The sequence below is a fragment of the Phoca vitulina genome, unplaced genomic scaffold, assembly GCF_004348235.1.
Source record: "Phoca vitulina isolate PV1807 unplaced genomic scaffold, GSC_HSeal_1.0 scaffold55, whole genome shotgun sequence".
NCBI classification, from domain to species: domain Eukaryota; kingdom Metazoa; phylum Chordata; class Mammalia; order Carnivora; family Phocidae; genus Phoca; species Phoca vitulina.
Window position 1 is genome coordinate 474,312 of NW_022589758.1, and position 14,777 is coordinate 489,088.

The 14,777-nt window shown below is 48.2% G+C and overlaps 1 protein-coding gene across 10 annotated transcripts in view; it reads right to left on the reverse strand.

Moving 5' to 3' along the window:
* GPM6B (glycoprotein M6B) overlaps nucleotides 1–14,777 on the reverse strand; it is a 153,746-nt gene that overhangs the window by 28,098 nt on the left and 110,871 nt on the right. For 4 of the 10 annotated variants that reach the window (XM_032389572.1, XM_032389573.1, XM_032389574.1 and 1 more), the window contains exon 2: nucleotides 7,248–7,367. The exons of 5 other annotated variants lie outside the window; for them this stretch is intronic. In XM_032389572.1, coding sequence (XP_032245463.1) covers nucleotides 7,248–7,367 — 120 coding nt within the window. Of the gene's footprint in view, nucleotides 1–7,247; nucleotides 7,368–11,596; nucleotides 11,856–14,777 lie in introns of those variants that run through there. One more of the 10 variants, XM_032389575.1, reaches the window with a different exon arrangement.

Below are 14,777 nucleotides of genomic sequence, written 5' to 3' on the forward strand. Positions count from 1 at the left end.
AGGCCCAACAGGGCGAGGGGCGTGTGGGAGAGTTCAGGACGTGGCCGAGTTTATGGGGGAGAAGCTGGGAAGGCGGGGGCACCGTCCTGCGGGAGGCCTCCCACCCAGCCCGAAGGGCAGTGGGGCCACAGAGGCAGGTTTGTGGGCGGGCGAGCGACGTGGCCCGAGGGGTGCTTGTAAGAAATCCACCTGGCCCGGCTGTGTAGGCAGGACTGCAGTGGGTGCGGGCAGAACGGGCCTTTCTGAGTTTGAGTCAAAGGGCCCAGGGCGTGTCCCACAGAGGCAGGAAAATCAGACAAGGGTTGGAGCCATTAAGCAGCTGTTAATAAGAAAACCGCAGGCCCAAAATGGCGTCACTTAGGCCAAGTCCCCAGACCAGGAGCTTAACACCTAATCTATTTGCTGTGTCAACCTCTCCCAGAAATGCAGTCATAACCAGTCAGTCAGGAATTTTTTCAATCAGCCGGCACCAAGGAGTCTGCCCACAGGGGTCTTCTCCATCCCCTGAAGAAAGATGAGGTCATCTGCATGATAAGACCCCTTGCTTTTCCCCCAAAGGGAAGAGGGGCCCTGCCTGGAACAATCCTTTCTTCCTGCTAAAACTTTCTCGCCTCACCCTCCTTCTCCGAAAACCTTCTATTTTGAACAAATATTCAGAGCCCCCTCTACCTGCCAGATGGGATGCCGGTGGATTCATCAATCATTTAACAAAACCAACTGAATCTTTACAATTTATTCAGTTGGATTTTTATTACTTAACACAGTCCAGGTCACACCACATTTTATAGGAGTGGCTGGGTGAGAAACGGTGAAGGAATTTATGTGAACGAATCATCAGAAGAGCCATTCCAGAAAATGGCAACTAATCCCAGGAGGCAGCGCATCCGCGGTTGCTTGGAGAGGGCAGGGGAGAGGGAGGGCTGACAAAGGGACCCGGGACACTCGTGGATCGACGGCCAGGTCACCATCTGGCTTGTGCTGGTTCCACGGGCACATTCGTATGTCAAACTTATCAGACAGGCCACTTTAAATATAAGGCCACCTTATGCATGTCAATTATACCCTCAAAAAAGTTAAAAAAAAAAAAAAAAAAAAAAACCCATTTCTTAAGTTTGATGTTTACAAAAGACACTAGTAATTTTAAGAGGTTGTGAATCCCTCTGGGGAACGAAGGACTGGCAGCAAAAGGCAGGAGCCACCCCCCACCTGGGTGGGGTGGGCTGGGGGGACATATCCTGGGGCTGCAGAACTCACAGGCTCCTCCACTCGGGGACAGGAAAGCGAAGGGGCCATTGTCATCCAGGGGAGAAGACCATGCTCTGGCGGGGGGGAAGGACGCACGCAGTCAGCCTTCTGAGGTGCTCCCAAAGGTCCCTGCACCGCTTGGGGGGTGCGGTCAGCTGTGCAGGCGACTCTCGGTTTCGGCTCTGATCGTGATCTCAGGGTCATGAGATCGAGCCCCGCTCAGGCTCCGTACTCAGCCCTGAGTCAAGCGCCTGACACTCTCTCTCTCCCCCCTGTGCCCCACACATGCTTTTGTTCGCTCTCTCAAATAAAGCTTTTTAAAAAAAACATGACCCCCAATATTACACTTAATAAAATAGAAACGGTCTTTACAGGTCACAGAACGGAAAACTTGAGTACACCAGAGGGCACAGCTGATGAAAACAGCCCTCTGATAGCATTTCACAGGACTTGCCTTATCATGGGGACACTCAGAGAAGGACCTGGAAGCGACCAGAGGGGCTGAGCTTCCAGAAAGAGCCAAAGTACTCTCTGAAGAAGAGCTGTCAGGCTTTAGCCTAAAGCCTGTGAACAGTGGGTCCCCTTGGGGAGCAAGGATTCTGGAGCCTGGAGAGAAGAAAGGGGGGGGATCTTGGATGATGATCTCAGGAAAGTGAGTGACTAGCAAAGCCTTTGGGTGTTGCCTTCCGTAAGTAGATTAAATTTGCGACGCGGGCTAAGAATGCAAGTACTTCAAGTCAAGGGGTGGCAGGCTTTTCTTCCCCTGTAAAGGGCCAGACAGCAAATATTTCTGGCTTTGCAGGGCATGTGGTTGCAACCATTTGATTTTTTGTTGTGGCAGGAAAGCTGCCACTGACGAGCTGTATGTGAACGAATGGGCGGGGCGGGTTCTGATAACATTTTATTTACAAAAAATGCGGTGGGTGGCATCACCAGCTTGGGCTAAGTCAAGTCCTCCCAGGAATGTCCATAACCTCCGTTTATTACCACTGGGAAAGAGTACATGAACGTCAACAGGGTTGTTTTAAGAGCATAGAAAGGCTCATTCAGATCCCATTACTTGCCCCAGCCTGACGTTTTACCACTAGAGTTATTCCTTGGGGGGAAAGCACTGTCCCCAGAAGTTTCCAGATAAAATGCAAGCATGACAATCTTCAGAGAAAGCCTCATCCCACCTAAATGACTCTCCGACACATAGAGCTTTCTGCTTAGCACAAAAGCCATTTTATATAAGCTTTTCACAGACATGGAAACACGTGGGTGTGTGTGGCTTATTTGTGAGTGAACAGGAGGGATGCCCGAAAGGACACAGCCTGGGGAGGTGGGCAGACTCGAGCCTCCTACTTCACAGTGTCTCCAGTTAGCTCCTAAGGGTGGCAAAAGGTCTCGAAACACAATTCATTTCAATTAACTCTAAGAGAAAACACCGCACACAAGGGGTATCGTAACGGAAGAGAAGACCAGATGTCACTATTTCTAAAAGACTGAGAATCGCTGCTTTGGATAATCCAAGTTGGTGTCCCTAAAACCAGATGTTGTGTCTGATAGAAAGCTCCAGGTCGTCAATACTGATCGATGTGCTTTTCACCTCTGCTTCCTCTGTTTGCCTACTCTGCGCTGAGGATCAGCCACGAGACCAAAAGGCAAAGGGAGTTCTGAGTATGGCAGCCGCTCTTACATAATCAAGCGCTAATCACATGCTAGCAAAGTGGCTGATAAAAAATGAACATTCATAAACAAGAAATTATATATATTTGGCTGACATAATAATAGTCTGGCAATTGAGCTATAAAATCGTGAACTGCTGTCTATGGCGCATGCTTTGTGAAGGCTGCAGGTGATTTGAAAATGAAATGATTGATCCATGGCAGAAAACAAACTGCAAAGAACTCAAACAACAACAACAACAACAACAAAAACCCAAAAACCTTCAGAAACGTTACCACGTGAACCTGGGCCGTGATTCGCTGGCACCGCGTCCACCGTGAAGCCTGGTTTAAGCCAAAACACGTGAGGGGTACAAGCTGGAGATGTGAGGGGGCTCGCCTTCCCGGGTCACACCAGGGCAGCCACCCAGGACCCGGTCGCGACCTGATCACAGCAGTGAACACACGGGCTTCCTGCTCTCGACTCTCAGCTCAACCCACACATGCGTGCCCCACACCATCCAGGGTAGTCCACGTGTGAGCCGGTGCGCTCTTTGGATTTCTGGAACGATCTACGGCCATCTCAAAGCAAGCATCGGAACAATTCGGATTTGGCAGATGGGCAGAGAGGGGACTGGTGATTGGCAGAGGGGATGGTTTTGGGGCTTCTGAGCTATCACACTGAACGCTGAACCACGGATGGACCGGTGCGTGAAGGGTCCGATCCTTGGTCCATCTGCTTAGAGCCTAGATTAAGTAACAGCATCCAGCAAGTCATTGGATTATATTAAAGGACACGACGAGGGACGTTTGAGAGTTTCTCCCGAGCTTGCACTAACGTTCTCCTCACCCTCTCTTTGCCACAAGGAAACAAACCTTTCTCCCTTGCGCTGCCCCTCCCCCACTATCCTTCATGAAGATTTTAAACAAAGGAACCAGAGGAGGCACGGGCTCAGACGAGCCACAGAGAGACTCCAAGGTCACTGTCCTTCAAACTAACCAGGACTCAGTGCCTCAGTGACGGATAACTCTTGCATAGGCCTCTCCCCAGACAGTGGGGGTGGGGGGGTGGGGGGGAGGGAAGAGTGAATCCCTGGAACAATCCTCAGCCTTTTCCAAAGAGAAAGAGACTTCTAGATCTCTGGAGGATAAAAATTGCTTCTTCAAGTCCTTTCCAGTCCTCCCTTCTTACTCTCGGGCCTCCCTCTAAGTTAGTGGTTCTCAACTTATTGTGCATTGGACCCATCTGGAAATCTTGTTGAGACGCAAACTGTGAGTCAGCAGGTTTGGGTTGGGGCCTGAGACTCTGCATTTGTCACAAGCTTCCAGGTGAGGCCAATTCTGCTGGTCCAGAGATCACCCTTGGTGCGGAGGGTCCAGCCTCCCGTGGACCCCACTCGGAGGCCTGCGCCACGCGAGGTACAGCAGCCCCGAGCAGGGCCTACACCTTAAGCACGACATTCCTTCCTCCGCCACCATCTCAGGCCGAGGCCACCAGCCTCGGATTCCCTGCAAGTCGGGGGGAGCGGGGGCGGGGGGCGGTCACTGCTGTCGCGGCCGCATAGGTGGGAGAGGCATTTTCCTTCGGCAAAGATCTGCTCGGCCTCTCTCGAAACCTCTTCCCACCGCCCTCCCCCCCCCCCGGAAAGAAACTGAGAACTCTGGGGGGAGTGGGGGGGGGAACACACCAGAGCCATATGGAATTCTCTATTTTTTCCCTCACACCATCTGGTTTGGGATCTAAGTACAGAATGGCAACTGCGTTGATTTAAGAGCCAACAAAATCTCCAAGCAACTGGGAAGGCGCTCACAGGGCTGGGTTTGGTCCCCTGGCTCCAGCCCCAAACCGTCCCCAGCGAGTGTGCCCCAGAGGCGCGTGTGTTCCCACGCCTGCAGTCAGTACACGCAGGAAGGGCAAACTATGTGCGCGTAAAGGCCATTGCCGGATGTTTGAAGAGGGTTCTGGAAAGCAGGTTGCATGCTTTTGTTTTCTCCCCCTCAGACAAGACCCTGCTTGCTCACATGAAGTCTCACCAGCAGTGGGGTTACTACATTTCTCCTCATACCGTTCCAGAATCCCCAAAACTCTGAAAATGTGGGATTTGGGGGTTTTGTCTAGCTCATCTGGGAACAAAACCGGTACCGACCGGAGCTTACTTGGTGCCCAAACCTGACCCGGACGCACAAGATGCTGTTTCCAGGCTCCGTTTGCCAGGCCTGGGCTCTCCCCAGAAGGAGTGGGATCTGCGGGGAGCGCCCAGGCCTGCCTGGCGCTATCGGGAGGCACACGGGGTGTGCCCCACGTTACTTTCCCAAAACCCGAACTGTTCTGAATTCTGAAACGAATTTAGCCCCCAAAAGTTTCGGGGGAGGAAAAAAACGAAGCCTGTATTTTTCCTCTCAGCTGTCACTGCCGCTTAGATGGCCCGTATTCCGGTGTCTGGCTGTCGGGTCAGGAGCTCGGGAGCGACACTGGGACACTCTTACAGCAAGTGCTCAACAAGTAGCAACCAACAGGGGGTTTGCGCCCCGAGAAGATACTGATGTTTACTCTTTCCCACCAGGAAAGACACTCAGGTTTTTTCTCCACTTCCAACCGGCTTGGTGTCTTCCAACACATTCTTAAAACAAACACCATTCTCTTTCAAGCAGTTTCTGGTAACTTCGAGGCCTTCCTGTCCCGGTATCAAATACCTCCCCCTCCCCCGAGAACTGTGCGCATCTAATGGTGCTGGGAGGGGGGGCAGATTTTTAAAAACAGCATGAGATACAGTTTACCTATACAATTCCTCTGTGTTAAGCGTGCAGTTCGATGGCTCTGAGTTGTGTAACCATCACCACAGTGTAACTTTAAAACCTTCCCATCGCTCCAGAAAGGATCCCTTGTACCCGTTAGCAGTCACTCTCCCTTTCCTCCAGCCTCTGACAAACAGGAATCCATGTTCTGTCTCTGTGCATTTGCTAATTCTGGAAATGTAATATAAATGGAATCAGACAATAGTTGGTCTCTTATGTCTGGCTTCTTTTACTCAGCATAATGTTTTTGAGATTCATCCATGTTGTAATATGTATCAACATCTCATTCCACTTTATTGCTGAATAGTATTCCACTGTATGAATAGACCATGTCTAACAGCAGTTTTTCAACCGAGATTCCAGAACCCTCTCCATTCCTTAAAGGATCTATGAGAACAAATGTCTACGTGACTTCTCGTTCACGTTTTCTAACTGGACTGCGCGTGCGTGCGAACACACACAGCTGCTGCCTGACAGCCATATGTCAAAAGAAGAAATGCGTACTTCAAGATGTAGAAGTCCAAAATCGGATTTCATGTTAATTAACCTGAAGCCACAATTTGGGTCTTAAAAGAAAAAGTTTTATTAAATTAACGGTAAGTGCTGGACTTTGTAACTCAATGCGTGTCCTATGTTGTACCTCACGGCTGCTCTTTCTTGAGTTGTAGATTCTACACGATCATTTCTGACTGATTCCTGAAAAAGTAGGCAATGCAACTATTTGGGAAGAGTAACACTAAGGAATCACGAAAAACCGTAGCAATACCTGAAGCCTGTTGTGTTTATCTGACCCACCACCATCCCCTTCTCTCCACATTTTAAGTAACTTGAAGTCATCTGAGTTTTAGCTAACTGAACCAGGTCCTAAAACAGGCGTAGACTTTGGGAATGCGGAGGGTGGGCGTTCTCCCCACTTCTGGGCCCCCCATATCTCACTCCAACCTAGCACCTAGCAGTTCTGGGAGACCAGTGTTCCTTGTGAGCAAGGAAACCGGAAACCAGACCCAACGGACCTACCTGATGGGATCGAGTACACAGTTATCCGATCCTCATGTCATGGGCTTGGATTTTTCCTTCTCAAAGACAATGATGTTCAAACAGAGCGCTGCAAAGCAGTGGGGCCGGGAAGCCATTGGGGGACACTCCCGGTCCTCTTGGAGCCAAGGCTCCTTGAGCGCCCCGGCCCCGTTCTTAGTGCCGTGGAGGAGGACACACGTGACACCCACCACCACCCCCCGTCACTGGTTCAGACATTGGAAATCTTGGAGTTACCCCAAAGCTTTATGTCATTGCACACTGCTCCCTTTGAGAAGAGGTGAGGGCAAGGAAAGGGGAAAGAGGGAGAAGAAAGAGGCCAAAGATGGGGTGGAATGGAGAGGAGGAGAGAAAAACAAAAGATGATTAAAAAAATCGTCAAGGGCCAATTCCACCCACGCCCCTGCGAACAAATTAATGCATCAAACAAAACATAAAATAGCACCACACTGAAAGAGCCATTACAAATAATATTAAAGATAACAGTTGACTTGCTATTAGAATTCAGCCCGAGGCTGTATTTACCTGGACTGCTCAAGGGGCTAGCCCTGTCCCCCAGGGTTGGCACGGGACGGTACTGGTGGTTCTTTGAGCCTGGGTACATCCAGTGGTACCTGCCAATTTCCATTTCAGCTCTGCTGTTCACTGCCAATTTCAGGTGGCAAAGAGTCAGTGTCTCTATCTCCGGCAAAGATTCTATATCAGCATTTATTCTTTTACCATATAGTTAAAGGAAACGAGGAGTTTAAAAAACACGTGACTGAAACCACAACCTTTCCGTACCGGCTGATGACCGAGGCAGGATGAATCGAGAACGCTGGAGTCTCCTCCGTTCTTGACGTTGACGAAACTCACCCAAATCGCCTTTTCCTTCCTTCCTGTCACCGTGATGTCCCCCCACCCCGCCCCTCAACGCTCACTTTGGGCAGACACTATTTACAGTGGAAGTCCAGCTCCTCCCAAGACTGCTGTTCTTTGTGGGTATTTCCCTTTCGGACCCACAGAGCGCCACATTCACTGTGGCCACACGAACAAGGGTGACCACAGGCTTACCCTCCGTGATGGTACCCAGCGGCGGCCTTGAAAATCTGGCTAGTGACCCCATGGCCTGCTGAATCTTGGATAAAACTCCCGTCCTCCCACTGACATCTGCAATATTCTCTGTCAGCTCTTCTTAAGCTCAGTACTTCGGAGTCTAGAATGTTCTGGATTAAATCCTGTTCCAATGACCTCCCGGTGTTTTAGAGAGAAAGGGCTGCCGGTCTTGGGCTCCAACCACTGCTTCCTCACACACATGGTGACGAGAGGCCTCCTGGGGACTCGGGTCCCTAGCTGACAGCAGGACTCTCTTTCCCACTTCTTAAGGGACCGGTGGGAGAGATACCTACCTAGCAGTGCGCCTGACCCAGAGACGGCTGCTGGGAACCTAGCGCAGCCACAATCTGAAAATCCCTAAGAGCTCAAAAGGTCAACTACGGCCAGTCTGTGCCTGCGAATCACACAGAACCGCACAAGGGGTTAGGCCCTGTGGGGCGGCCACCAATATTTCAGGAGAAAAAGCGATTCTGACGTTGGTGTGGGCCGTGACTCCATCAGCAGATCAGGTCAGCATGCTCGACGGGGCGCCCGGGACCGCCGAGGGGGAGGCCCGAGCCAACAGGCACGCCGCGGGGCGACAGGGCGAGCGCCCAAGCAGGGCCGCGGAGAAGCTCACAGGGCCTCCAGGGAACCCCGCCGGCAGCGCGCACGGCCCCCGAAAACTCCCGAGGTTCTCCCCCACTGGCCAGTGGAGACTTTTCTAGGTGGTGTTCCAGAGAAAGCCTTTATGGCATCAAGGGGAAGCAAAACTGCCTCTTAAAAGACGTGTAAAAACGTTTAAAGATGCTTAAAAGGGGAGAAAAGGGGAGAGAGCAAGGGCAAGGACAAGGGAGGTCGTGACCTTGCCCTACCGAGGCGGGCTAGGGCAGGATCGGACCTGCGCAGGGCACCCCTCGCAGCCGTCACGGTGTCGGCCACAGCCATCTTGGGCGCTCGGTGCTCTCAGCGGTCTAGCTTTCCAGATGGAGAGAGCAAGGGCAAGGACAAGGGAGGTCGCCTGCCCACGACATCAGGCAGCCAGGGGAGGACGAGCCTGGGTACGAACCTGGGCCGTGTGACTCCAGAGGGCAGGCCTCCGAAACCACCAGACCGGCCCACTGCGGCCCGCGCATCCACTACAGGTTTCTCGTCCTCTGCTGAGGCAGGGGTTCGCCCGACAAGAGCTCTGCTGAGGTCAGTGGGGAGGTGAGCTGTACCTCTGTGCCTCAAGAAAGGTCTCAGCTCCCAAGCTCTTGAGGTTACTTCGGGGTTCTGGAAAGGACTTAACTCTCAACTTTCCCTGGATTTAGATTTTTGCTTCACTGCTCAGGAGATGCTCTCTCAGATGTGGGTTGTGCTACGTTGTCTGAGAGCCAAGACACCCAGTGGGGCTGGTGGAAAGAACCAGAAGCAGGGTAAGTGGCTGTGAGCCCTCCACACCAACCTCCGGCAAGAGCACTGCAAGGAGCTCGAGCACTTTTGATCTGGAAATTTCTCATCGTCCTCTAAAAAAACATCTCTCTCTCCATGCCCAAAGCACAGCAGGTGCCCCATAAATGTCTGCTGGAAGACTATCTGGTTGAAGGCAAGGTAGCACCCTGGGACCCTGTGGACCAAGAAACGAACCTCCAGGTCCCCCACCACACTGACCTCACCCAAGCCAGGCCATGCAATTCCCTGCATCTCTGCCCAGGATACATCCATTCTCTGTTCTCATCTCCTCATGCATGGGGAAGTCTACAGACAGGCAATCAGGCACAGGCTGCTAGGCAAGGACAATAAAAAACCATGGACTGCCCAAAGCTTCTCTATTTTCTGACCAAAACATGGCGGCCATGCCAGACATGCTTAGTTCAGCGTAAAAATACTCCTACTCCAGCAGATGTGGAGATGGGGTCAGCAAGTGGATGGCTGTTTTCCAATACTTCTGGGAAGGCCTTTTTACAACAGTAAATCTTTAGACATGAAAGAAAAGAAAATCATGTCTATTTTCTATTTTGGAGCCAAATCTTGGAGACATGAAATATAAAACTAATGCCAAAATTTCAAAGAGCACAGCGGTATCATTTTTGTTTAAAAGGACAGGGTCCCAACATTTAGGAGGGAGTCACAGGATTGCAAGGAGAAGCCTCAGCTTGAATGGTCTAATTAAAACACTGCCACGATGCTGGGCAACTGGCAAAAAAATGGGAAAAATGGACGCACACAGCCAGGAAGGTCCTGGCTGAGGCCCTACCGAGGGAAGACTGCAAATGTTCCCCTTAGGGAGCGGAAGCCAGGGATGGGCAGCAGACCGCCCTATATTCTGGAAGCAGCACAAAAGTCTATGACATCTGAGCTACTATGTACCGCTGGGGCTGAGGGGCGCGGTGGTGGCTGATGGTGACAGTCACAACCGTGGGTGGTCCTCACCAAAGGTGGGTATGAAACAAACAACGGGGAATTGAGGAAAGGAAAACAAAGCAATGCCTTGTACCTTTTCGGTCCAGTTACTTAGACAGTGTGATGTCCTCCTGTGACAAGGCTATGGAGTAACTGAACTGCAGACCGGAGGCAACTAAGTGACAAAGACTGAGCTTCCTTCGAAAGACCATACTCCCTAGGCAAGGTCTTTGAAAGCTGGGTCTATCGTCCTTCATTTTGAGGTATTATTTCAAATATTAAGGGAAAGCTCTAACAACACCAGGCAGAGGTCAGCAAGCCACGGCCACCCATTCTTGTCAATAAAGTTGTATCGGCACTTGGCCACATTTATTGGTTTATATACTAGCCACGGCTGTTTCATGCTACAACTGTAGATTTGAGTAGCTACAACAGAGACTGCGTGGCCTACAAAGCCTAAAATATTTACTGTCTGGCCCTTCATGGATGAAGCGGGCTGACCCTGGCTACCGAACGTGCCTAGTAAGGCTCGGATACAGAAAGAAGTCAACGCAATTAATCAAATCAGCCTCCAAAAGAGAAAGCTAGTTTATTTTCTCTTTTTACACGTGTCTGGAAGAGACAGGTCCCCGGGCTGGCTGAGGAGGAAAGTTCTCCCCTCTGCTACTGTCGTCCTGCTATTTAATCTGCCACCGAGATGGCAAAATTATGCCTAAAACCAAGACCCTGCTATATACATAATGGTCCCTAAGATGAGTTAAGCGCCCCTGTACTCCTCTCCCGTGTGCTGGGAGGATAGAGGATGGACGATGTTTCAAAGGAGAGGATTATTAAATGAATGAATGAACAACCAGGTACACTCATGCAGCTGAGACTGGAGCCTCCCTTTCTTACAAGCGAGTGTCTGTCGCCGTGCTCCTCCGTCCCACAGCCACCCCTATTCTGGGCCGGCCATTCTCACAGGGCTGTACATTTGGTCCCAAGGAGAAAAAAAGCAAGAGCATGTCGCTGGAACAATCCAATTCATCACCAAGTCCCAGTGAGGGGAAATTTACTTCGTGGGGATGCTAACTGGCTATTTCACACGTTCTCAGATACAACAAGGCTCCCAAGTCATGTCATTAAGATGACTTACTCTAAATCGACTCGTAGTTTCAAGTCACAGAAAAATGCGATTTGTAACATGACAATCTGAACTCGAGGTTTCCACCCAATTTCACGGAAGGCAATTCTGAATTTCCAGAAATGGGTCGGAATTCTTTGTCTAATGAAACAGCCAGGCCAAGTCTTGAAAAATACGCTAATGGAAACAATATAAAAGTAGGAGATGCACTAAATGGCTCATTGAGATCTCCACCCTTGACTTTCTAAAAAATGAAATAAAACAAGGTAAAAGCAAGCTGTATTATACCTACCACGTACGTCCGGCACCATCTGGTCTGCCATGCCTTTCCCTACAGCCTATTCCCCAGACACCCTCTCTTCAAATGTCCTCCTTGGCAGACTCTTAGAGGGAAAAACTGCATCTAAAACTTTCTCTGTACCATATTCACATAATCAAGTTAGAAATTGTCAATAAAAATCTCAAAATCAAATCATTTCTACATCACCAGGAAGAACATAACATGTTAAATGTGTCCCTCAGGCTTTTTAGCTCACAGGCCATATATTCTACAAGAGTTTTCTTCCTAAAAAAAAAAAAAATCAGATAGGGCCCAAAGTACACGCATTTAAATTAAAACAAACAAAACCAAATCTAAACATGTAAGACATTATATTTGATCAAAAAATTTAAATGAATGTGTGAATTTTTTACACAGGTCAACAATCTGAATTCATTTCTTATGGTGCTTACGTCCTAGAATTTATTTCCAACTACACACTATTTCCAATTTACTACATTTTTCTTCCTATGTGGTTTGATGCCTGGAACTCTCAAAATTATTTCAGCAGTAATTCTAGGCACTTAACTAGCTCGGCAATAATTGTTTCAGTAGATTCCAATTTCCTACATGTAATAAAAATAATTAGCATCACAGATTTTTTTCACACAATACAGCGATTGATTCAATTGTTTTTCTACCCCTTGACTGAGCACTCCCAGCACTTCAGATGCACTGGTTTTCACAAATGAATTGACATCAAGTAATACTCCACAGAAATAAGTAGAAACCTAGCTCTCCATCTCTTGATTAGTGAGGCCCATGATCCTTTGACTCTGTCTTATTCATTCCTTCCACTTATTCCATTTCAGTGAATCTGTTTACTCAATCCTTACACTTCGATTCAATTTAATGCTTCTAATGTAAAAACCGTTATTTGTAATAACTTGGCATTTCTTACAGTCATCTGAGAAGACCAGCTTGCTTTCCTTAAACATTTCTGGGTATCTACTGAATACTTCTGGGGAATTTTGATCATCTAGTAGTGTTCTGGGGCAAAAGCCATGAGGCAGTTTCAAACACACACACGCACATATACATATGTATTTTCTTTTAGGATCTGGATTATTTTTGTTTAAATTAGGAACAAAGTCCTCCTGATTTAAAGAAATAGCTCTCTTTGTCCTGCCGAAGGAAGTGAGGCCAACTAAAAAAGTTGAAGTCAATTTATAAAGCTAAGTTTAATTTCTATTCTTAATATTAATCCAAATAATTCTCCAAGGTAGTAATTATCCAAAGCTAGAATTCCCACTGGGCAATAATACCCCCAAATTAAGAAGTAGGTATGGCCCCAGCACCAAGTACTAAAAACTAATGGGAAAGGGGGAACAGAGGGGCAAAAAATAGACGTGTGTGAAAAACTGTGGGAAGTGACAAAATGTATAGGATTAAATTTCGGAAATTAAATCCCTTGCTGAAAGGCTTAAAAGAAAAACACACACACAAAAAAACAGATCCACCAACTCAAGAATTATATCATGCCTTCTCCAATGATGTCAAAATTTTAAACGTACACTTCAAGGAAATCAACCCTTATCTTATAAATTTCAAATGAGATCGGAAGGAATACTGGAGTGACAAGCAGGCAGAAACCTCTGTGACTGTCACTGCATGCCTGTGTGTGTGTGTGTGTGTGCGCGCGCGCGCACCCGTGTGTGTCTAGACTGACAATGGGAAATGACAAAGGTGATACTTGTGTGGGTTTTGACTTGGGTGCAGCCGGCCCGTGAACTTGTTCGGCTACACGAAGATTAGCAGATAAGTCATCCTCCAAATCAGCACTGGCGACGGGTCCCTTAGTGACCACGGCCCCCGGGGCGGTAGCGGACACACACATGCCCGGGCCCGGATGCTGACTCACGCCTGAACCCTACACCTGACAACAGCTTGCATTCACCTGGCATGTTTGAATTACCTCAACAGCTAGTGTCTATCAATGTCGGCAATTTTTAAAGTTCCTCCAGGCATCATCTCTTGCTTCTAATTTTGTCTCTGAAACCATGGCTAACTCACTAACGAGTTTTCGCCTACAGATGGTCAATAGATGTAGTACAGCTTGTGGATTCGGTGTTAAAGAGGATTTAGTTGATGTAAAATCATAGCAGTCCATGAGACTAAACGAGGATGAGATAGAGAGCTGGGCAGTAAGGATTTCATACTGGCCTTATGCCCCTCACTTGCTTTTGGAGGGGGAAAAAAAAAAAAAAAGGTATGTTTTCTGCAGAGACCAAGATGGTTTTATTAATGGTTTATCAATGGTTACTTTGGTTTATTAATATGGTATTTGCCAGAATACCATTAACATGTTTGGTATTAATATGGTATTAAAGTGGGCACTAAATGAAATCATCTGTTTTGGGAAAACATTGCGGTGAACTGTGAGAGGCGTCCCCCCAACAACGCTATTACATGATTACGCCCCACAAACTTCATCTCTAATCATTGCAGAAATCAATCTTTACTTTTATCTCCAGTCCTCAGCTTCATAAATACTCCCCAGAGCTTCTCTTATTGCTATTTGGTCACTCATATAAAATTAAAAATATAGGGGTGCCTGGGTGGCTCAGTCGTTAAGCGTCTGCCTTCGGCTCAGGTCATGATCCCGGGGTCCTGGGATCGAGTCCCGCATCGGGCTCCCTGCTCAGGGGGAAGCCTGCTTCTCCCTCTCCCACTCCCCCTGTTTGTGTTCCCTCTCTCGCTGTGTCTCTGTCAAATAAATAAATAAAATCTTTAAAAAAAAATTAAATTAAAATAAAATTAAAAATATATACATACAAGAAAAGGCAAGGTTTCTGTTTTGTTTTGCTGGGGGGGGCGAGGTAGGTTTCATGCGGGGATTGAATTAAACTGCCAATTTTAAAATTAAAATACTTAAGGCCACCGAAATACACACTTCAAAATGGTTAAAATGGCAAATTTGTTACGCAGATTTTATCAGACTTTGAAATTTAATTAACTGGAAAAATGAAATTGCGCTGCTTAGGATACAATCTTATTAAAGTACTGTGTACAGAAGAAATTCCGTATAAAAACAAGCAGCTTCTACCCAAGCCTGCTGTTAGGCTCAAATACATGAAATTGCCATGTTTGTAGGTGTAAGATGGTTGACTACTTCAGCAATTTCAGACAGTTCAACCAACATCTTCCTAAGTAA